Source organism: Haemaphysalis longicornis, unplaced genomic scaffold (assembly GCF_048455015.1).
Source record: "Haemaphysalis longicornis isolate Haplotype H1 unplaced genomic scaffold, Haemaphysalis longicornis Haplotype H1 scaffold_10, whole genome shotgun sequence".
Taxonomy (NCBI): Eukaryota; Metazoa; Arthropoda; class Arachnida; order Ixodida; family Ixodidae; genus Haemaphysalis; species Haemaphysalis longicornis.
In genome coordinates, this window is record NW_027526204.1 from 114,781,248 (window position 1) to 114,804,642 (window position 23,395).

Genomic DNA, 23,395 nt, shown 5'->3' on the forward strand with positions numbered 1-23,395 from the left:
CGAGAATAATCCTCCCTCTTTATCCCATAAATAAAAGTGACGTGTAATTTTTTAGAGTAAGCGTAGCGGTCCTAACTATTCTCCTTTGAAGGCACAGTGAAGACAGAAGTTGTTGCGAAACCGTGACCCTTGCTAATGGGCACAGGAAGGGATGTATTGCTTTTCATTTGAGTTAATGACAATCTTTTTGCAGTTGAGACGAAATCAGAACACTATCTGCACGTCCGCATCACGTGCTTGGTTTACTGTGGTCCTTGTACCGTGTAAGTCCAAAGTTATCTGAGACAAAAGCCAAGAACCAGTTCTTGCCCTGTTTCGCGATGTCAACATTAAGGTCGCTGAAGATATGTGTCTCGCGCTTTGTTCTGCAGTGGACCTGAATAGGCGGTCATGTGGATAATGATGTTTCGCGCTGGCGTCATGCCCATAAACTTCTGAGCGCATGTGGTCCGGCTTCTTTACGAAATCGCAATTGCCACGCTACGCGGGTCTACCAAATCTGGAGCTGGACCGAGATATTACAGAAGCTGAATTCAGAGCCGCATTAGCCACACTCCGATCCAACTCAGCCCCTGGCCCAGACCAAGTAAGTAATAAATCATTACGAAACCTGGGCTATAATTCAATCGAATCGCTCACGCAGTAAATTAACGAGCGCTGGGGACCGGTCACTATACCAAAATCGTGTAAGTACGCCAAAACAATCCTAATTCCGAAGCCGAATATACCCCTACAACTGGAACACCTCCGACCAATCTCCCTGACATCGTATCTGGGTAAGCTCATGGAGCATGTCATCCACGCACGACTCATGAATCCGAACTTATCCGAATGAATCTATTTTCGCCCGCCATGGAGGGCTTCTGGCCAAACATTCCTACCCAAGACGTCATGCTCAGGCATTACCATGATGTCATAGAACCTAGTACGTAGTCACGGCTCTGTTGCAATTCTAACTCTGGACATGAAAAAAGCCTTATGCGTGAAGCTGCCGATGTCTGTTCTAGACATTGCAAGGGGTATGCATAGGCTGTGAGGATTAGCACTCTTGCATTGTTGTCCACCCCATATAGGTCACTGGCTCCAGCAACAGGGAGTCTATGTGCCAAGTGCAATATTGGTCCTACTGTTTGAGCTGGGGATCTCGCATGAAACGGAAAAAACAGGGTAGGTGTTGGCCAATGCGCCTGGTATGTAACGCTTTATGAGGAGGAGTAAACACGTTTAAAATGAGCATCCGGTGCAAAATGGCAGAACCAACAGCCATGCAGGGATGTCCTGGTCCTTGATGGCCGAGCGTTTTCTTGCGAAGACTTTTCGTTGCGCTGTAGGGTCCGAGCTGGTCAGCCGGTCCACCCATGCTCGTAGGAGGGATTGAGGGTTGTAGACAAAGACAGGAATTGCCCGTGCGGCCATACCAGGTAATACAAGTTTGAGAGTATGGGCAGTGGGAACAGGTCATGTAGCGTTGGGTAGGGTACGTTTTGTCGAGTAGGGTGCGGATGAGTTAGTTTGTAGCCTTCATAGGGTGGCTTTGTGACGAATGGGGCGAGGGTTATTTTCTCACACACGGACGGCACAAAAATGTGCTACCAACAAGACGATAACATATTCGTTGTAAAAACACAAACATGATTAAAAGAACGCGTCAGTAAACACAAGTCAAGTCTTATTTTCTTCGTCATCTGTGGGCAAGAGTCAAGGCCGAGGACAAATGACCGACCTACAACCGACTGATCGCGGTACCACATGCATACTGTATAGACACGAAGTTGCTGAACATCTCTTGCTTTGCATGCAGTCACGCTTGGAACCCGCTCGGTATTTTCAGGGCTACAGTCTCAAGGTTGCGTTTGGAAGAAATATGGCCTCGTGCCGCCTAGCCAATTCGCTGAGGATCCGAACTGGCACGCTCCCGTGGACGGAAGTGTATTTTTCGTACCGGAGTCCAGCCAACTGGAACCGTGCACATAGGGTGATTTAAAAGGGCGGGTCTGGTGATTTTGTTCGTGAGTCACATTTCTTCTGCCGAATCGGCCGCCCGGAGGACCTCGCAGACGTTATAAGAAAACCATGGATTTCAGCTATTTCTTTACAGCATTCCTGCTGGTGACTGGGCCCGTCGTGTTGACCAGAGGTAATGCAGTGCGCTTTCTATAACCTTGTCGGCCGCTGTAATATCCCATATTGTTTTGTTTTGTTTTAATTGGGAACAATCTTTCTCTTACATTCAGTGTACCCTCCGATATCCGGAATTGAGTCTCTGTGTTGCACAAACACCTTAGGGTCACACATTAGTGTTCTGCTTATGTCATCCTCGTATATATCTTTGATGTATACTTGCTAGCAACCGCCGTGGTAGCTCAGTGGCGAAGGCGTTGTGTAGCTGAGCGCAAGGACGCGGATTCGATTCCGGCCGCGGCGGCTGCTTTTCTGATGGAGGTGAAAAGCGAAAACGCCCGTGCGTTCAAGATTTCGGCGCACGTTAACGATCCCTAGGTGGTCAAAATCAATTCGGAGCCCTCCACTGTGGCGTTCCTCATTGCCTGTGTAGGGTCAGCGCGTTAAACCTCATAATCAATCAATCAGTATATTTGCTAGCTATTGGTGGCCAATGGAAACGCCTCAGTTTTGTGCCCTTAGACATACAGTTGGTCCAAATAGATTGCATCTGCACCTAACGTACTACCGACAAACAGCAATCACATACCAAGTTCAAAGCTTTCAACAATTTTTTCCTTTGTTTCCCATCAAGCCATCGAAGAGCGGAGCACTCTTTCAAGCGACATGATTTCCAAATTAAATCATTCCTGCATACCAAAGGACGTTTTATGTGTGTGTTCGCGTGCGGATATGAATACGGCGTGTGCGTGCGTGTGTGTGCGCGTCGTCTGCACAAAACAAGACGTACCTGTCAGTTAAAACTACAGTGCGTAACAAACTTGTTTTAGTTACCCTGATGTAATTAGTGCCATCTTCATTTTTCATCGAGTGAAAAATGAAGATGGCACCGCAGAACCACAGCAGATCTGTGACCAAGTTTTGAGACACCCCGTTCCTAGGCCTTAGACAAGCCTGTTCAGTTGCCTCATGTAACTTGGCGCCTGTTTTGTATTCTGCACTCCTTTGCCCTCACCCTGCGTGGTTCCAGGTCAAGATGGCGGCATGGTGGAACTCGCGCAGAAGCTTATCGGTGAGAAGATTACTGATCCCGCGACCAAGGCGCTGATCATGAGCAAGCTCCCCGAGATCCAGAATTGTCTCATGGGCTTGATAAAGATGTCACCACAGGTTGCCATGCAAGTGAGTTCGCGGCGACCTGGTTTTAGGGCCTCCTGTACGAGTTATTTACGGCGCATTGGTGAAGCAGTCTTGTTCGGCAAAGAATACTGAAAATAAGAAAACAAAAAGAGAGTATTATCAAACAAACGTTTCTTATTTTTGTGTTATTGAGTAATAGAAAACAGCAGCTGTCCTCAAAATTCCAAACTCGGGTCGTCAAGCTTTACCGATGTTACCGAACGAAGTAACGAGAATACTCTCGAAGTGTATGTGGCGGAATAAAATCAGAGCCCGTTTCTTAAGAGAGAGATGGTTCAAACGCGACGCTTACTTCCATGCAACCTAAGTCGAAGTCAAAGTCCAAAATCGAAGCTGTTTTGACCGTTCAGAATGGCGCAATCGGATGGATGTCGGCTTCTTACCTGGAGGGACCCAGGTTTGATTCTGACCAGCAGAATCGTTTTTAAATGCCTAATATGTTTCCGCTTATTGTCATCATCGTTTTGTGAAACCCACTGTGTAAAGTCGGCTTTTTTGCATTGCGTTTTGGTGACGGGAGAGTCGCCATTAGTTAAGCATAGAAAGGTTCGCTTTAAAAAGTTCTACGGAAGCTTTTACGCCATAATGTTCCCTTGGGAGCTCAGAGGCGTCTCAGCGAAGGGTACACTGAGAGTAAAATTTCATTCTATTCTAAATGTGCATTGTATGGTAACTAATTCGTGAAGGCACGGACGAACACTGCTAATAAATTAGTTATACTGTGAGCCGCCGCCCCTTTCGGCCAACATTTGTCATTGGAGCACGGTTGCACCCGGTACGATAATCACAAATTTTCAGAGTAGAAAGGTTTAAGTTGATATTAAAATAATCTTTTCCTGGGAAAAGGGGGGCCGTGAAAAGAATAACACTTCGATAAAAACTCCTTTGAATATTTATCACTTCCGAAGGACTACACTTTCAACTGCCTTCGTATCTTCACCTATTAATCGATCCTTCATAGTTTCCTCCTATTCCCGCCAGCCCGCCGCTGTCACCTTCTGTTCTCTTGTGGCCTTCTCTTCCCTTCGGTATGTCTCAAACCACGTTTATTGTCATCAAATGCTTTTCAACGAGTTGACGCCTCGATCTCAAATAAAGTTACTACTACTACTCCTGGGTGCAATGGTGCATCCCGTCTCAAATCTTAGCTGCGGAATGAAAATCGCTGCGTAAATTGGAGTGAAAGTACACATACCACTGAGGCCACCTACGACAAACTGTTGGTTCTTGCGAGTCAACCTATAGTTTTGTTATGCTAGTTTGTAACCGAACTCCTTACATATTTTGTCGACCGTAGCATTTGAGTCAAAGGGTTTTACAAACCGTCCCTCAGTTCTTCACCCTCTGCAAGGTCATGGAGCATGAAGTGTGGGTATTTTTGTACAAGCTGCCAAGAAGATCCACGTTAGGCGAACTTTCCCAAAACGTGAATTATCTCGTATGGGTTTCCATGGCGAATTTCTGTAGCGCTGACACAGACAAGGACAAGGACAAGGAGAGGGTACACACCCGGTGGGCGTGTGTGCCTCTTTGCTTTGTCATTGTCTGTGTCAGGGCTGCAAAATTTTACGTTGTAGTACCGACACACCTAAATTAGCACTCTCGTGAACGAGGTTTTTCGTAGGATTCCACAGCACTACGTGGAAGTACCATGCAAAGTAATATACCGTGAGGCATATCGAAAGTACTCTTGTCAGTCTGTGCGTCTTCCTGTGAAGCCTTTTGGGTACTCGGAAGAAAAAGTAGATGAGCAAACCTGTCTTAGTTTCCTCGCGAGGTTGCGAACGTCATTCGCTGGCAGGCCAACTATAATAAGCGGATTTACCCAATCTGTTGTGAGAAAGCTCCAATTCAAAACAACGGTCACTTGAGTGTTGATAAAAAATAGTCATTTCAGGCAAATAAAACACGTTACGAAGTGGCGGATCAATGGCTGCGAGTAAAAGAACTGGCGAAGCTTGCACGAAGTCGTGCAAGGCTTGAACCATAGCAGGGCTGCAGGATTTCTTTCTATATGAGAAGTGAAGGGCACATCACCCCTCATTTGTACAAGTTTGTAATTGTTTATTTACATGTTCCGTCGTCGCTTTGCACTGTGCTTGGAGTAGGCACCGTCACATGCATGGATGTCTTCGTGTTCCTTATTCCTTATGCCAAGCATTACACGCGCGGTAGCGCTTGAGGACAGCGGAGGCGCAGCGGCGGTGCGTAAGTGCACGACGCATGGTGTTGCGCCAGCAGTAGTGTTGTTGGTTGCCAGCCGTTGCAAGTCGTTCCTGGGGGTTTTCACTTGTTTTTGTTTGTTTTTGCTAAAGCCACTGCGCCGCAAGGCAGGCGCTCACTAGCGCTCGGCATTTTCTCGCTCCTCAAACTTCAAAGTCCTCGCCAGGTCTTCTCTGTTTTTTTGGCTAAAGCTACTGCGCGTGCAGGGGCGCTGGGTGGTCGCCGCGAAGAGGCATGCGCTCACGAGCGCTGAGCTTTTCTTTTTATGCATTTTTAACGCGGTATGTGTTACGCGTTGCCCGCCACGCATTACGGCCATTTGCAACAGCTCCGCTGTTAAAAATACTGTTTAGAGTCTTGGGACACTTTCTTATGCAGGGCGCAGATTGCTTTACTTTGTCTGGATTTTTTGGCATCACAGGTTGTTGACCAGATGATACCAGCCTTCAACACTTGCGGAATGAAATTGTCTGCGGCGTCTGACAACCAGAAAGCGTCAGTGGTAAGGAAGCAGCAAGGCTTTTTGCGCCGGCATTTTTACATTTTATCTGTGAAAGCACGGCCGGAACAATCTGCGAACACTCGTTTGTCCTGGCCCACGATTGCGGAATGCAAACAAAGCGACATTTTTTGCGTGAATTTGGTGCTGCTTTCTTTCGGTACCTTCACTACTTTCGCGTCTTTTTCAGCCACAGCGAACTGCCTTTCGCACTGGGAGGCGGATGTCATTCAAAGCATAATATAAACCAACTAGTTATTCAGTGAACATGCGGTAAATGTTTTAGCTTTATTACGCACGCAAGAAATTCCCTTTTGAGAAGCCTCCACCTTTTCTCTTTTCTAGCGCCTGCAGGAAGGCCGCAATTTAAATTAGATTTCAGGATAAGCTACGAACATTGACATAAATTTTGAAACCTGAACAAAATGGGATGAGTTAGCGACGTTTTTAGTTCTTGCGCATTTTTCGTCTCCCAGCGCTGACCTCTGAGGTAATTCCCGCCGAGATAAGAGCAGTTCGCTTCGAGCATCACTTCTGAAAAAAGCCTGCGCTTCTCGGCAACACGTAAGGTTCACTTTGACGGATGAAATAAAATTTCCTCGCGTTTATAAAGCAACTTTTACGGCAATTTTTTGCACCCACCTGTTATAGGGCACGCCGCAGCAGGAATTCCTTGGTTAGAGAGTGCAGTATGTATTGAGACACTAACGGCCGTATACTGAGTCTGTCCTCCCCTCTATGTGTTTCGGCGACTCGACGGAGTGGAGTATCCCGCAGTATTTTTTTTTTGTTGCATACGAAAATCACCTTCAAGTATCTCCTCCACTACACGAGATTCAGAATGGGGGAGGGGGGGGACAAGAATCCTTCGTAAACATCCTTTGTGGGACGTTCATTTTTGTTGTAAAAACGAAGTTTTTCTGGGTTAAATGTGTTGTATAGTAAATTTAACATTAAAAACATTTATGCATTCGGTAGCTTTTCATATTTCCTGTATGTGTGAACATGAAGAGGCACAGTACGTTCCTCTGAAGCTCTCCATCTCTTCGGCTTAAAACGTGTCGCAGTGATCTAAAATCATTCATTCCTAATTAGTGTGGTTTCCCGTACGAACGGCATTAACTAACATTCTGGTGACTATCGACATCCTTCGGAATATAAACTGCTTACAAAAAAAGCCCTGAACATGCACAAAAGCCGGAAGCTATTTCGATTGTGGCTGTCGCGGAAAGACAGTAATTAGACAGGACTCACGAGTACTACACCTATATATAGGTGGTATTCATTGAAAAGTTTAGCTGTCACATTCTTCGCTTGGTAACACCCGCGGACATGGCCGATGCGCCACGGATACGGCGCGGCTTCAGCCCCTGCGCCCGCACGCCCAAGAAAAAAAAAAACCCCGGTGTGCGTGGTCTGCTGCGTTTTAACCCGAATCTCAGCGGTGGTGTCAACAAAGATGTTATTAATGGCACTCACATTGGACTCGAGGCATTACTTCGCGTTCGGAGGGGTAGAGCTTGGAACATCCAACACAAATGATGTGCTTAGCACGGAGAGGTACCGCCATCCCGCAGAGCCCAACGTAACCAGTAACGGCGCACTCACACGGTTGCCTGCATGCGTGCCTCGCCTGTGGATACAAGCTATAGGCAGCTCAAAAAAGTTCTTTTTTGCACTCCTGGTGCACACTACGGTTAACCAGTGATTTGGTTTGACCGCAACGCACTCGATTGACAATGTCGTGCCTCCAGAAAAGCGAATTTGGCGAATTATGGCCACCTGCATGCCATTTGATTTGTGGATGTTATCTCCACTGTAACACTGCACAATGCAGAACGCCGTGCTTCGATCGCGTTGTGCTAGACGCAGACCGAACTTCTAAGTCAAATCGTACTCTCGACATCCTAATGCGCCTCAATATTACCTCTTCCTGCGCGGGTAAGTCAACCGAGTGCATTGCAGGGAAGCTGAACCACCAGAATATCGTAGAGTGTACCTGTCAAGTTTCGTATTTTTGTCATTTTACCGGTAATTCTGACAGTCCATGCAGATTCTGCTAAGTTTGATAGAATTGTTATGTAGTTTTTTTTCATGTTTCAAATGCAGTACCTGAGCTGCACGAACGACGCCATTGCTAAAATTAAGGTAAGTTGGCAACATAGACACGAACGTTGCCTGCATGATTTCTGTCATTTAACAGCTAGCATAGCTGTTCTGGGGTCTGGACCTGACGGCAGTCTTTGCTGGTATCGTGTCACACTCTCTTTCTACATATCAGTTTCTCCACTGCGCAAAAGCCGGTTACCAGTATGAAAAAAATCATAGTAAAATAAAAAAAAGGTCCTGCGTCCTTCATATTTTGATATAATACGATTATATTAGTTGGCGTATTCATGGGCTGTACAGCAGCCGGGACATACAGGATAATGCCGAACGAGACAGTAGTTCAGAGGAGATAGACATCCCACCAATAACGACCGAAGAAGTAAGGAATGCTTTGAAAGAAATGAAAGGGGGCAAAACACCTGGTGAGGATCAGATAACAGAAGACCTCTTGAAGGATGGCGGAGAAATTGTACTTGAAAAACTGGCAAACCTGTATACGCAATGCCTAATGACCGCAATGGTACCGGAATCTTGGAAGAACGCGAACATCATCCTAATCCATAAGAAAGGCGACATGAAGGACTTGAAAAATTACAGGCCGATCAGCTTACTGTCAGTCGTCTACAAGGTATTTACTAAGGTAATCGCTAACCGAATCTCTGCAACCTTAGATTTCAGTCAACCTAAAGAACAAGCAGGGTTCCGTAAAGGTTATTCAACAAAGGACCATATTCACACGATCAATCAGGTGATAGAGAAGTGCGCTGAGTATACTGAACCACTATATATAGCCTTCATAGATTATGAGAAAGCATTTGACTCGGTCGAAACCCTAGCAGTCATTCAGGCATTACGGAACCAGGGGGTAGATGAGCATTATGTAAGAATACTAGAGGATATCTACAATGGGTCTACAGCTACGATCATCCTCCATAGGGAGAGCAGTAAAATACCTATAAGAAAGGGTGTCATACAAGGAGACACAATCTCTCCAATGCTATTCACAGCATGTTTACAAGAAGTATTCAGAACGTTGGATTGGGAACAGGTGGGAGTAAGGGTTAATGGAGAATACCTCAGTAACCTCAGATTTGCTGATGAAGCTGCCTTGCTAAGTAACTCGGGGGACGAATTGCAAAGCATGCTTTCAGCACTGGGGGAACAGAGTAGAACCGTGGGCCTGAAAATTAATATGCAGGAAACTAAAGTAATGATCAATAACCTCGGGACAGCACAGCGGTTTGAGATAGGTGGTGAAGCAGTGGAAGTGGTAAGCGAATATATCTACTTAGGCCAAGTTGTGACCCCAGATCCCAACCATGAGGCAGAGATAATTAGAAGGATCAGAATGGGGTGGGGTGCATATGGCAGACATTCTCATAATTAATAGCAGCCAACCATTGTCGCTGAAGAAGAAAGTGTATGACAGCTGCATCTTACCGGTACTCACCTACGGGGCAGAAACTTGGAGGCTCACTAAGAGGGTTCAACTTAAATTGAGAACGACTCAGCGGGCAATGGGCGGAAAATGATAGGCGTAACATTAAGGGACAAGAAGAGAGCGGAGTGGGTCAGAGAGCAAACTGGTGTTAAGGACATGTTAGTGGAGATTAAGAAGAAGAAATGGACGTGGGCAGGGCATGTAATGCGAAGGCAAATAACCGCTGGTCATTAAGGGAAACAGAGTGGATCCCTAGAGAAGGCAAGCGTTGCAGGGGGCGGCAGAAAGTTAGATGGGCAGATGAGATCGAGAAGTTTGCGGGGATCAATTGGTCACAGTTGGCACAGGACCGAGGTAATTGGAGAATAATGGGAGAGGCCTTTGCCCAGCAGTGGGCGTAGATAGGCTGGTGATGATGATGATGATTATATTGCCCGCAAAATATCTTCCCACCAATGCATTTGTGTTCAGAGGTGAAGCCGACTTTAAGGGGATCAGTGTTAGCTTGATCTTACTAAGCTTGCTTTACCACTTTCTGTGTTGCACCGTGAGGAATGGTTATCTACTGCGGGAGTTTATTTACAGGAAACCACTCTACCACTTGGGTTGTCAAAAGTATTCCGAAACACATTAAATTAAAATTAGTCGCTAAGACTCCACTACAATTACGCTCAGTTCCATTTGCTTGTAATTAGTTTACAGCGAAGGTTTAAGCGTTACACAATTACTGTCTACTGTTACTACATGGTCATCTACGGAGAAAGTTCGGCTACAGAAAACGACTCTGACTTGTTTTACAGTAACTAAGCGAGAGCCAATTATAGGATAATTACCCGCTAAGACCACTATAACATTATGCACTACCGCCTAGATGGTCATCCGTGTTCATAGAGGGGAAGGGCACCGGTTTTTTTAGTTTATTCATAGCCATTAGCTTGCTCATACGATACATCGATCCTAATGTTTAACCAAATTAAACACCACACCCTGAGAAAAATTTGGTTTTCTCCTGTGGGATACTGAAGGCTTAGAATTATTATTCCCGTAAAAAACACCGGAACGGCGTTGCAATCAGTGCAGCGACATAAAATGTAGCCCATATTTGTAATAGCTGTAGTGCGTAGCATAACGCATATATCGGTGTACTAGAACGATTATTCCGTACGTTCTTTTCCTTTCCTATAATTACCCTATTTATTTAGCTGTATAGTTCGAACTTAGAGTCTTTTCTAGCTAGTTTAACACAACTTTTGTCATATCTATTATGCAGTTTAAGGGCTCTCAGTCAAGCATAAATACACGTTTTCAGTCTGCTATTTTGTACAGAACTTAATTAGAAAGGTATCACAATTTTATCACTCACAGTTGTACATTAAGCACCTAGTTCAATGGCCTGAGTTTTGGAATGTTTGTTGTCGTGATCTTATTGTTAGGTTCAAAGAAATGTAATGAATATTCTGCGTGTGTTGTGCCCTTCAGCTACTATTTTGTTGCAGAAATGTCGGGCTACCAAGAATATGAGATATTTATCGGGAAAACATTTGTCAAAGTTCAGAGATGAAGCCTCAAAAGAATCGGGCTTAATGGTAATCTGCAACGCGCTCTAGCTTTGGTTCCACACCGTACATTTTAATCATGTAAAATTGTGCGGTCCGTCTCAGCTACCGTTGTCAGGGAGCAAATTTATTTGGTATTAGGCTGAGTGGAAACTCTGCTAGTACGCGCTAAAAGAAAACTCGTAGAGCAGTAGAACGAGTTGTCTGTTCCATGGAAATATTGTTCTTGCTCAGAATTGACGATTTACCGCGGTGGGGATGTGCCAGACGGATTGCAGACCGGATTGCATGACCGGATTGCAGACGTATTGAAACGGAAGTTAGTCATGGTATAAATATTTTCCACTTTCAGGTTGGGGAACAGTGTGCAAGTTTTGTTAACACAAAATCAAAGCATATGCGGATCGACTCTATTGCATTACGTTAACTGACATTGTGTTATCGTAAGAGAAAAAATCACAATGCCCTGATAATGTTGGAAACACTAAGAAAAATGGCAGCATCTCCACTCCGTGGATGATGGCGAGGGTGCGGAGTACGGGGACTCGAAATGACATCGAAGTTGCACCCCGAGTGACATCCCATTTGCGCCCCCACCGTCATTCGATTTGAGCCGTGAGCTGCACCTTCATTATTCCCTATATGAAACCGCAACTCACTGCTCAAATCGAATTTCGCTTGATTTTCTCTTGATGGTGGTGTGCACGCGGATGGACGCGGATGAAAACTGGGAGGTCCTAATATACTGCGCACCGTTACAGGCGAGGGAGTAAGCCGTTTGACGCTCCGGTTATAACTCATGGTCGTAGCCCAATCGGTAAGACGTCTGAAACTAACTCTGTCTCGTCTACGAAAGACGAGCTCGAATCCTGCCGGTGCCTGTGGGATTTTTTGTGATTGTAAATGCTATGCGCACGGACGCGGACGGACATTGTGCGTTCCTAAGGTACTCCGCACCTAAAAGGTTCAGGGCAATTTCAGCAAGGCCTCATAGCAGGGGAGGCTAGCTAACTAGAGGTGGACAGGACGTAATAACTGAATAGCTTACGGAATAAATGGGCATAAGAAGGATGCGCGTGTACTATTGTGAGCACAACTTTGGGGCAGTCCTGAATGTAGCGATTCACTACGGGGAAAGGGATGGTGGGGGTGAGAGAAATGCCAGGCACTACGAAAAAAAGCTGCCCAAGAATATTTTACCTCACGGGCGTATTCCGCATAGGCATCGCGATATTATGGACATACCCGCTGTCCCTCTTTGCCTAGACGCCGAAAGCTTCTACCGCGGACGTAAACCGAATCCATTCCTTACAAATCGGACACCGTTAGCCCCTTGCCCATCGTATCCGTCATTCTAAGGATGCCTGATCCACGGTTGCTTCAGTGAGCAGTAGGAAGTATCGTGTAAAACATTGACTGTCTCGGTGTTTTTTTTCAATAATAAAATGCGAATCTTCTTGTTTTGTTTCCTTTGTGTAAATAGACCTCCTGGCCTAACCCATTACAGTGTTTGTGTATACAGCCGTTAACGGTAGCAACTATGATAATAGAAGTCCGTTCGGAGGGGATTGGTTAAGCAAATATCATTGAACTAGGGAAAATGTAACATTTCAGCGACCAACACAACCTTTCTGTTTCTTCTGATATTGACATCCGCCCTTAAATCAGCTTTCAATTTATAATAACACTGTCCCCATTACTTTAATGTGGCACATTTTTATTTGCAGGCTTCAACTGGGATGGGTGCGGAGGACGCTAAAGTTTTTGACACTGGAATGGTAAGCATACATCATGAACACACACTTATAAAACAACCGGAAATTAACATGAAAACTAAGTGTCTGTTTGTTAAAAGACGTTCAAGCCTTGCCAGAGCGTATTGCCTTTAAACGCGTAATGTTTTAAACTTTTTAAACTTTTTTTTTGCTAATTGTGAGGTCGTCTTTTGGACTTGAACGTATTCAACGTTCGCGCTAAAAGTGCCTGAGCAGGAATTTATGGCTGAGGTGTATCAGTGTTAGTATATTCTTTGTGTCGACACGTCAATGTTCTGGAAATAATTCACCAGTGTAACGTACGTTTGGTGTTTGCTCTTCTCTGACCCATTACGCCCGACAGCCTCTTCATTTGTGAGGCGCTTTGGAGGCGGCTTTCATTTGATCAATTGCGATATTTTACTCAATAGAAATAAATGGCCCAGCGTGGTCACAGCATGGACACTGGCACGGCTACTAGGCGTACGTACTTCAAAAACACCGCCTTTAGATACACAACTTAGCGCATTAGGCGAACACCCATTTACCGCTGCATTCTGTAGTTAAACTCGGACAATTTGTTGTTTCACCGTATGAAAAAGGTCTGCAGCTTTAATTTACTTTAACTGCTCGGAAAGAGAGGAAACTCGAGACGTCCTTTTCAACTACCTTGCACACCTGAGTAAGGGCCTAGCGTATATGGGCTAGAAATGGGGATCAGAAATCCGACATTGTAAATATCATTACCCACTTTGCGGTTATAATCGGTACTCGTTTTTGCCAGGAACGATCAATATGGGATACTCGTGGTCTAAATTCTTTCGATAACATCTTAGTATCAGGATTGGCGGTCGTCACGCAAGGCACCGATAAATTGCGGAAGGTGTATTGTAAATGCAAAATGATAGCTTTGAGCACTTACCTTTTTGAAAAGTTCCCCTAAATGACTTGAAAAAAGTCCAAACATGTATCATACAATCTCAATTTGAAAGTGACTAGGTTCTCAGAGAATGTCGACAGCCCACAGCACCTCTTCAATGTCTCTAGTTGCGCGGTGGTTTTAGTATTCGCTCTTGAGCGCGTGAGCGCACAGTTCAGTATTTCGTTTCACTGCAATAACTCTCCGGCCTTAATATGTGCCGATCCACCGCTCGTGGGGTACAGTACTGGAGACGTACTACGTAATGAACGGGCCTACCATCCAGTGCACTGCATTGTAGACAGTTTCCTAATTTTTTATGAGGGTCATGAGGCCGAATTCCGGTGCAAGAAAAAAGGTTTTAGCTAGTTTCCAGCACGTTACTTATTGTCCCAGTAGGCTGTTGACAGTGACGCTTATGCCTAAAGGGGTGATGAAGACATTGACTGGTTCATTAAAATGGATAGTTTCTCCGGGTATCAGTTATATCAATTTTATCGCAAGCCTAAAGAAAATTGGCTCCAATCCACGCTAAAAGGTGGTTGGAAAGTAAAGCTTTAAACGACACCAATAACAATTTCCCATGCGACGTCACTTGAATTCACGCACGTGGCTCAACAAGGAGTGAAACCAGAGATTTTGCCAGCCGTTACCTGGAATTCGCGGGGGAGGCATCCCGAACGCAGCAGCAGCGTCGCCCACAGTCGGGCTAGAGCGCCGGACGCGGCCGCTGTAGCCGTGCCGTGAGTCGGGAGAACGAAAACGGAGAGGAGCGTCTTTCCAAAGGCTGAGACAGCGGAACCTAGTCAACCTGAAGTGCTAGCTTGGGGCTACACCACCGCGCAACACAAGCGCGAACACTGCAACGATTCGGCATGTAAGCTTAGTGATTTCCATTTATACCGATTTAAACTGGTTAGTTTAGTAAGTTTGATAACTGCGCGAAAGCTAAGGGAACTTTTATAATCGCTATTTATCAGATCCAGTTGCTCCTTTCACCTTTTGTAATACCTCTTAAATCACAATTGATTTGGTATTCACCAATTTTGAAAACAGAGCTCCATTCGTGGGAAGCCGTGAGCAAAAGGTAGCGTTTCTCTAGCGGCCAGATGTGCGTATGTGGTTTCTACGTTTTGTTTTCCCGCCATGCAAACCAATTCTTAACGTATGTTTGCCGTACGACCACTTAAATCCGTCGGGTACGGGATACCCTGGAGGTGCGGTCGAACAAGTTAATCAAGCCGTGGAAGAAAGCGCGGAATGGACACGAAGCTGTGCCAGAACAGGCGCGGTACAACCGTCGCTAAAGCAGACGACAAAGCCGTACCACCGACCCGCCCGCCGACAAGCAGGCACCTCCGCGCGGGGAACGCTTGGTAAATTTGCCGCGCCATGTACAGTGCGCTCCGTGAGTAATACCCTCCGCCCCGCCCCGTGCCCCCACCTCTGCCACGTTGGGGTTTGTCGTCCCGCACGCCATGAAAGAACCATTGGCAGGTGGAGGTAGAAAGGTTTGCTTTAAAATACAACCCAGAAGTTAAGGAAAAGCGATAAAGCAGTGGCGACCTCTTTTCAGACGATGTATCTATGGCGTCAAGGACTGTTGTTTGTGCGATTGGCGGCAACCTACCAAATCAAAGGCACGGCTAAGGAGCATGACTGGGCTTGGTAGCGGGCCTACTAGTTCCAGTTCATGGTACCACCCAATACTAACGTGCAGTTAACAGACTGATAACTATCTTTGAAACGTAGCTTACATGGCTGGAATTCCGTTTGATATTGAATTATGCTACGTATACGAAAACAAATGAGACGCTAACAGGAACGGGACAAGGCGCAGAATTGCGCCTCATACCAGTTTTGTTAGCGTCCCATTTGTCTTTGTATACGTAAGCCAATTCAAATTGAAACATCACCAACTAGCCCCTTTCCACGTCCTGTAGAATTCCGGGTATTTTGAAGGGACCTTGCAACACTTCCAATAAACGCTTTCACTCTTTCATTCACGTCAGGAAGCGCTGCGGTAGCTATAGTTATAACCAGCACAGAGCAGCCCTGCGTGATTTGGTCGTCGCAGCAGATACGCCTTCCGTTTACGCTTTGCTTTTGTGGCTTTATTTTTAAAGTGGCTAGTGAATGCGTTCATTGCTGCAACTGAAGGAAAGCCGGCCAGTAGTTGCTACACCGCTGCAATGACGCAATTCGAGCACTCCAACAACGTGAAGATTCGGGAAAAAGAAAAATTATTTCAGCAAGTTTCCAAGTTATCTGATGGGTATAGAGCAGTAATTTTTGTTTAAGGTGCTTTGCGACCCCCCTAATCTAAGTACGGGGTGTGTTGCGTGACTATGTTCTACGAGCATTTAAGATATTATGTCAGGGTTTCTTTAAAGAGAAGTTTGCTTTAGCTTTTCAGCCAGGTTTGGAAGGGGCTCCTGCTGCTTATCTCTGGCTTTTATCTCGCTAAGTTTTATCTCAAAACCGACAACGCTAGCTAGGCGCTTCGCTGACAGCGCCCGGGAAGCCTGTTGCACTAGATAATACTCGCTTCCTCTCGGGCCGCGACCGAAGGGTGAGCTGGGGCCGCAACCAGCGAGGGGGAAAGAGGGTTCCTGGGGAGACTTTAGGTGCTGCGTGTATCACGTTCTCCCCGCTAGGAACCGTCGGCGTATTCGCCAGGGAGAGTCAAACTTTCAACGCTTCCACTTATAGCTCGTATTTCTCGACGCAACCGCCACGGCTCCCCGCTCTGAATAAGCAGCAACTACACCGAGCAAAATTCCGGCGAAAAAATGTCGCAGGACAGTGCATTTCAGCCCAGGTATACCTTTATATTCAGAGAACAGTTGACATTTTCTGTTCCTGTTTTTAGCTACCGTAAACTAGATCTCCCCAGCGGTTAAGCCTGTGGCTTCCCCCAAAGCGCCCAGATGTAGGGAGCAACTCACTTTATGATTGCCAAAAAGCCGCGAATGCCAAGTTTGGTATACTTTACTTATATTGGAGTTCCGGTTGTACTATCTTGTGTACTCAGATTTTAAAAGCTAGATGTATGAAACGGTGCTCTAGTTGCAAGATATTAAATTTGTTTTTATTGTTTTTTTTTCAGGGATGCATTAATAAAGCCATCGGATTTTGATAACTCCAAGTCGACCGCGAGCTGCGATATTTTAATTAAAATAGTATTGTTACTGCTACCAACGACGTCAAAAACAGGGCGAGCCACTGAATAAAATCTTTTGCGATGAGCAATCACGTAGTTGCTTTTTCACATGTCTTTGGCACTGGTACGTGCTAAAGGATTCCTCAAATATACGGTTATACTATATCAAAGAATTTTTGTAACCAATAAATTCACATGCCAGTGCGAACGAGAGAAAAGAGTAGACTTTAATCAAAAGCGCAATAGTAAGGAAGGTAAGAAGGCCCGGGCAAAGGGGGACCAATTGCGCCGGATCCTTGTTTGATGCAAGGCAAGCACTGCACTGGCTGCTGCTTCCGCAGGGCGACTGTAGGATTCCATGGCGTGAACGGTGCAACAGACAGACGCCGTACAAGATGACGGACCAAGAGAAGCGCACCAGTGAATCCAGCGCTTCATGGGCAGTCTTTTCTCTTGCCGTCTAGCCGCAGTGGCCAGGCGCTGATACTGCAGCTTGGCACGTATCGAAGAAAGGTCCTTGGTGGCAATTACTTTAGCTTGTTTACGTTTGGCCCAGAGCTGCAGAAGCCGGAGATTGGGCTTTGGGCGTGTCTCCTCCAGCCACGTATGCTGGGAGGCATCCGAAGGAACACGGCGAAGCAGATCGGTGGGGTCTGGGGTGAAAGATGAGATGGAAGCGTTCCGAATAGATCGGCAGGTATCCCAGTTCACCGCTATCTATGCACCGGTGACGAAGGCGACCTGTTCACTCAGGAATAAGACCAATGCGAATCGGGTGGGGATCACTGGCCCTACAGTTCGCTTCGCGTTGCCAAGAGACCTTTTGCGTACCCAGCCACCACGACAAGTCAGGTGAATAGGAGGGCATCCGTACTTGGATACACCGGCGTGTTGGGCTAGTAATGTCATTCAGAAGTGTAAAGCTGGCATCGGTTTTGCAGCGTGGTCAAGACCGACCTGTACGGGCGAATTTATAGTGGCCGACGTAAGTCGCGTCCAGCGCTCGTACCATGCTTACCAATTACCTGACAACCCGCAACCTCTCAATTGATTCCCCCATAGATGAATGTGCGAGGCACATTGAAAAGTATTTCAACAATAGTACAATCTCTTGTCCAATCCTCTCCCAAGAGACGCGATATTCTGTTCAAAAATAGATACAAGCCGGGCATTTCGGAGCTATGAATAACGTTTCTTCAAAGAGTTCATTTGCTGCGTTCCTCTCCTAACCCTAACTAAAAAAATTCCAAGCCATCATTATTTACACAAAAAATCTGATCAGGATTTAATGGAGAGCATTTTACAGTGAAAAAGTTACGGGTCTTCCAAACAAAATCCGCATTTTTGGGGCTTAAACCTCGGCCATTCGCACCACAATCCGTGGGACTGTACCTCTCGGTTATTCAAACCTATCGGCCAAGTATTTTTTTTTCTTTTAACACATGAAAATTACAGGTGCACTTACGATCCCACGTAACGACTAATAGCCAATACAAAAGCTTAAAACATCCATGAAGAGGTACATAAGGCCAATTGAAGATTGTCGCACTTCAAAAGTCAGGCAAGCAGGTGCACGCACTCAAAAGATTCAACTAGAGCCACTACATCAGGTTCCAGAGTATCGGCACTCTTTTCTGTCATTGTTGTATGCCGCCGACAGCGGCCATTGGTCGAACCGCGTCAGGTGGTAACCCCATGGGCGTTGGCAATGGGGTGCCTCTGTGCGGCCGCGCGCACGCTCGTCGATAAGTCGTGATTTTCAGACCGCAGTGCGGCTATATGGCAGGTTGAGAGTGAGTTTTTAAGCCCTACAGATAGAGTAGTGATGCCGTGCTGCTCTGTACTGGGCTGTTTCAACCGGTGGAAAGGTGGAAAACGCCTGCATCGGTTCCCGCTGAGAAAGAACAACAGTGGCCTAGCGGCCACTAAAAATGCGTAGCTTAATTAGTGGCCTTACCGTAGCCTAGAACCACTATACAGGCTACGCTAGCACAACCGATCCTGACCCCATCGCACCGGCGCGCTGTGTCTAAACCTTCGAAAAGTAAACACAGCTGTCATGGTTGCCAAGCGGCGCCCGGACCAATTCCGCCCGTCAATGTCAGCCGCAATAGGGCGCACAAAGCTAGCCACCCTGGCGTCAGGCACCAAAATGGCTGCCGTCGTGCGTCAGTGTCTTTACTCTTAAGCGTAAAAATTTAGTTGCTCTAGATTCGACCACTCGAGTGGATTACTCTGCGCCGCACAAACACTTTTCACCAACGCAGAACCTTCTTGAAAAAACAGGCTTAGTTGTCCGGGGGGGTATCGGTCCGATTCCGGACAGTCATGCGGCACAGCCACACCAGCACTACAAAAACAATATAGAGCACCCGATAAACAAAAAAAAACGCAGGTACCGAATTGTCTACGCAGTAATTTCTATATCTATGTCCTTTTTGAGAGTCTGCTGCAAAACGTCTCATAAGAACGCTGCGTCACGGCACAACACCAAACGACGATAAACGTCTGCGGTTGATGTCATAGGCGATAATTGTCCTACCAAAATATAGACATTCCCTTTCAGTGCTGCTATGTTGTAACTGGGAGTGTGGAAGATTGAAGCTTGAAGGCAAACGTGTTCGCAATGAAGGAACACACGTATACTCATTACACGTTTTAAAACATTACTTTATGGTGACCTAAGTAAGGCTGGCGAATCGATAAATAGGCATTGGGAAGTTACATTCAATTAGAGGGCTCGTAATAGTTCTCCTTGAGATACTGAACAGATATCCCAAGAAACACAGCGCGGCAAGAAAGTTAGAAGTGTCCACAACCTCTTTGAGGAATCCCTATGGCGGCTTCGTGTTAACTTCGCCCTTACATATAAGCAAAAAAGGCAAATGAAAATCTGTGCGCCCTGATGTCAAATTTGTAGGTAAAAAGCGAGGCACAAGTTGGTGTAGGAACAAATACGAACAAAAATACGAACAAATTCCGAGCCCTTAAATGCCGAAACAAGTTGTCCCTGCGCATAGGTTCCCATTGAAAACCCCAGAAAAAAGTCTATAATGCAGCCTGACGCCATCTACATCTGCTTGACTACCAGCGCATTCGATGTGCACAGAATTGGCGCAAGGGAGTTTATCGATTTGCAGCACTTTTTCCGCTCAGTTCACGCTTACCGCGCCATCGTTGAACTTAGCAAAGATACGCTGGTAGGAAAGACCTCAAGAAGACATGACTGCTGGCCTTCACCGAAAACCTTCAGGTGGGGACTGTTGAAGACATAGAGGCGACCCCTCGGAGTTTGCAAACGCCTCTACGGCTGACCAGTTGTCTTGAAACACCTTACAGGGCTTACGGCAGGACAACTGAAGTCCAAGTGCACTCCGTGGACATCGACTGGGTGTCGAAGTACGGGAAGATCTTGTACTCTTCCTATGATCCCGATGTCCAGCAGGTCGCCGTTACTCAACGGCAGCGACGCATCGTGAAGGCTTTACACCAAGCCAACAGGGCTGTCGAGGACAAGCCCATCATGGAGCTAGGGCAGTTCCTGCTTCACACAGGGAGGCTTCTGACCTGTATAAAGGGGTAGAGCCTTGCAACAGGTCAACGGCAGGACCCTGTGGTTCCCATGACAACGGTACAACGGTAGATTTGCAGCTAAAAATGAAGAGGTGGCTCCAGGAAGCGTTTGCAGCTGTCATCGAATAGCCTTATGAAAGAAGTGATACGACGCCGCTATTCCTCGTGGCCAAAATGGCTGTTGTATATATAAGCGTCCCAGCGGTGGTACTGTTGGGATACAGTAATGTTCTACACCTATCCTTTATCCTCTGCTGGGGCCACCTACTGATAAATGACACCTGCACTGCAGCGTTCGGGAGTGTGCCCGAACTGAAGAAATGGAAGTGCTCGCTTTTGACGACAACGAGAACATTCTTCGTCGCGTAAACCCATAATATACTATGACCTAGCGGGGGGAGTGCTACATTTCTCTGTTGCCGATTGGACGGACGATGAATGTGGTGTTGTGTTTGTATAATATTCAAGCGCCCCTTGTCGAACATGTTTTTCTGCTGACTTGTTGGACGTACTAGTGTGCATTTTCCCTTCATATGCTCCTAGATTGCCGTCGGTCGTACATTGCGCACACTGCTGATGTGACACTCCGGCCTTCCTTGTGGTTGGCCCCGAACATGATTTACTCATGATGGCTAACTCATCTGTCTTTCCAGAAATCGACAAATTCGGTGTTTCGCTTGTTTCTTAATTTGTGAACCCTGTACAGACAATTGCTTGTGACATGTCCGAATGCAGCGGCCTTGAATGTCCCGAGGCACATCTTTTATGTTCTTTTTCAGTGATGTGTATTTCACGCACAAGGTTCAATGACAGCAAATTTGTTTGAGTATTCATATTTTCTTTAGAACACTCTTGCAACAAGCTATCCTGGTGCACTTTGTGGTGACCAAATAAAATATTTTATATATAAAGGGAATGAATTTGTCTGGCTTACTGGTTATTAACAAGTTTGAAAGGCGGAAACAGATAAGGGCTGTTTGAGTACTAGAACGTATGAAACGAGAAACATCCTTTGCTGCAGCCTAAATACCATATTTTTGAGAACAGGTAAAGCCACATAAAACCTAATGTACACGGGCTAGAAAGCAAAGTCGAGCTGTTGAAAAAAAATTGGGGTGCCCAAACGCAGGATGCACATCTTTTTTGCAGATGTTTTGTATATTTCGTACAAATGAAGTGATTTTGAAAGAGCTAGAAGGTTAGTTTTCTAACTCCATGTATTTCTTTAAATGCACGTACGCTGACGTCTTCCTAGTTATCTTTCTGACGTAGTTCTTTGTATATTGCTCTGCGCAGCCTCCTACGCCTTGTAGTAAATGCATAAAACATCCCTCTCTACCACCCGTTAGTTTTCCGGCTATAATGGGTGAAATGAAGCGCCAGCGCCCACACCATCACCATCATGATCATCCGTCATAATGACTCGGTGAGAAGAAGCGCTGGAGAAACTTGCATGCTTTTTTCCCGTTTCTAACCACAGACTACCTATTACATCACTGGCTGATAATTGCTTTCAAGGTAATAGCAATCAATTTATTTTAAGTAATTGCGCAGAAATAATACTTGTAATAGTGTGAAAGTTGACTGTTTGTAGAATCCGAAAAACTAGGAATAAAACAAAACTAAAACTGAGCTCGCAAAATTATTAAGGCCTAGCTAATCCATCACCCTCACGCGATTATGACAAAAAACATAAAACCGCAAGAACTAAAGTGATGTAAAATAATTCATAAGAATCCGCAATAGTGTGAAGTCTTGTATCTGCCCGAGCATTACCTAGGAGGCGAAGTTATAAAATTTAGATCATTATAGCATAAATGTACATCATTTGTAAAAAACATTAACATAGAAATATAACCCAAACCATATAGCGCTTGCGTACATTTCTTCGTCCAAATGTGCGCTGTTCACACTTCCCCATATAGCCATCGACTAGCCCAAAATAGTACTTTATAGAATTTTACTTTGGTTTGGAACTTTCAGAGAATATAATTCCACCCGTTTTATGACCACACATTAAGCTGCTCTAGCGATTACCTGGGTATTTTTGTCACGTTAGAGCACGTCGAGTACGCATGGGAGAACCCCAAAATATTACAAAAAATCAGACTTTGCTCTAAAAAATGGCCTCTATCAAATGGTTAAGGACTGACCGACTACCCTTCCAGCCATCGAGCCACCAATGGACACCGGTGTGCTTCCATCTTGCCACACCAAGCCTAACGTTCCACCAAGACGTATGCCGGCAACCCTCCTACACCTCCCCCCTCCAGGCCAATAGGGGAAGGTCAAAGTGTGTGGCTCCAACGGGACCTCTGGAGGCAAGTACTTTGATAAGAACACTTGAACATTTCTTCGTTACAGTTATTATAACTGATATGTGACGCCGCTCCCGATAACTTTTCCCTCCTCTGCCCACAGGGCTTTTCAGCCTCCTCTTTGTAGCACTCATTCATTCATTTCTTCACTTCAAAGGCGGTGCATGGCACAGCAAAGATAACAAGAAAGCACTTTCGAGAGTGATGATGCATGAAAGTGTTTATTGTTTGTTTTTCGAAGCACTCACATTTGTTTCCGCTCCAGGACATCTTAGAAAGAACTCAACTGAACCAACTTGCAGGTTCGTGTATGCCAGCGCCGGCAAAACGAATGGATTCGGTGTCCACTATCCTCTCCACGTTCAATCAATGTATCAGACGTAGAGATTTGTCCAAAGTGGTAACTGAAATATTCGGTATCTTGATTGATACAGAACTGGAGACGCTGCAAAAATATGCGCTCTCGGCGTCTACAGACATCCTCGTCCTTGAGACAACTGCCGTCGCATGCCTCGAATT

General features: G+C 45.8%; 1 protein-coding gene across 2 annotated transcripts; it reads left to right on the plus strand.

Annotated features, from left to right (window-relative positions):
- Positions 1-1,904: 1,904 nt before the first annotated feature.
- On the plus strand, positions 1,905-17,601 carry LOC144157913 (uncharacterized). Of its 2 annotated transcripts, none has more exons than XM_077688630.1 (6): positions 1,905-2,137; positions 3,152-3,303; positions 5,966-6,046; positions 8,129-8,191; positions 12,877-12,927; positions 16,932-17,601. In XM_077688630.1, the coding sequence occupies exons 1-6, from the start codon at positions 2,074-2,076 to the stop codon at positions 16,959-16,961; spliced, it is 441 nt and encodes a 146-aa protein (XP_077544756.1). In that variant the 5' UTR covers positions 1,905-2,073; the 3' UTR covers positions 16,962-17,601. The 2 variants fall into 2 exon arrangements, with proteins under 2 accessions (XP_077544756.1, XP_077544757.1); XM_077688631.1 differs by having other exon boundaries at positions 1,955-2,137; positions 8,153-8,191; positions 16,932-17,567.
- The last annotated feature ends 5,794 nt before the right edge of the window (positions 17,602-23,395 follow it).

What these genes read in the sequence shown, in the direction of transcription:
- LOC144157913 (XM_077688630.1), top strand. Translation starts at nt 2,074, where the DNA reads ATGGATTTCAGCTATTTCTTTACAGCATTCCTGCTGGTGACTGGGCCC. An exon ending in CACCACAGGTTGCCATGCAA is followed by an intron (nt 3,304 to 5,965) that starts GTGAGTTCGCGG and finishes TTGGCATCACAG; the next exon opens with GTTGTTGACCAGATGATACC. An exon ending in ACGCCATTGCTAAAATTAAG is followed by an intron (nt 8,192 to 12,876) that starts GTAAGTTGGCAA and finishes TTTTATTTGCAG; the next exon opens with GCTTCAACTGGGATGGGTGC.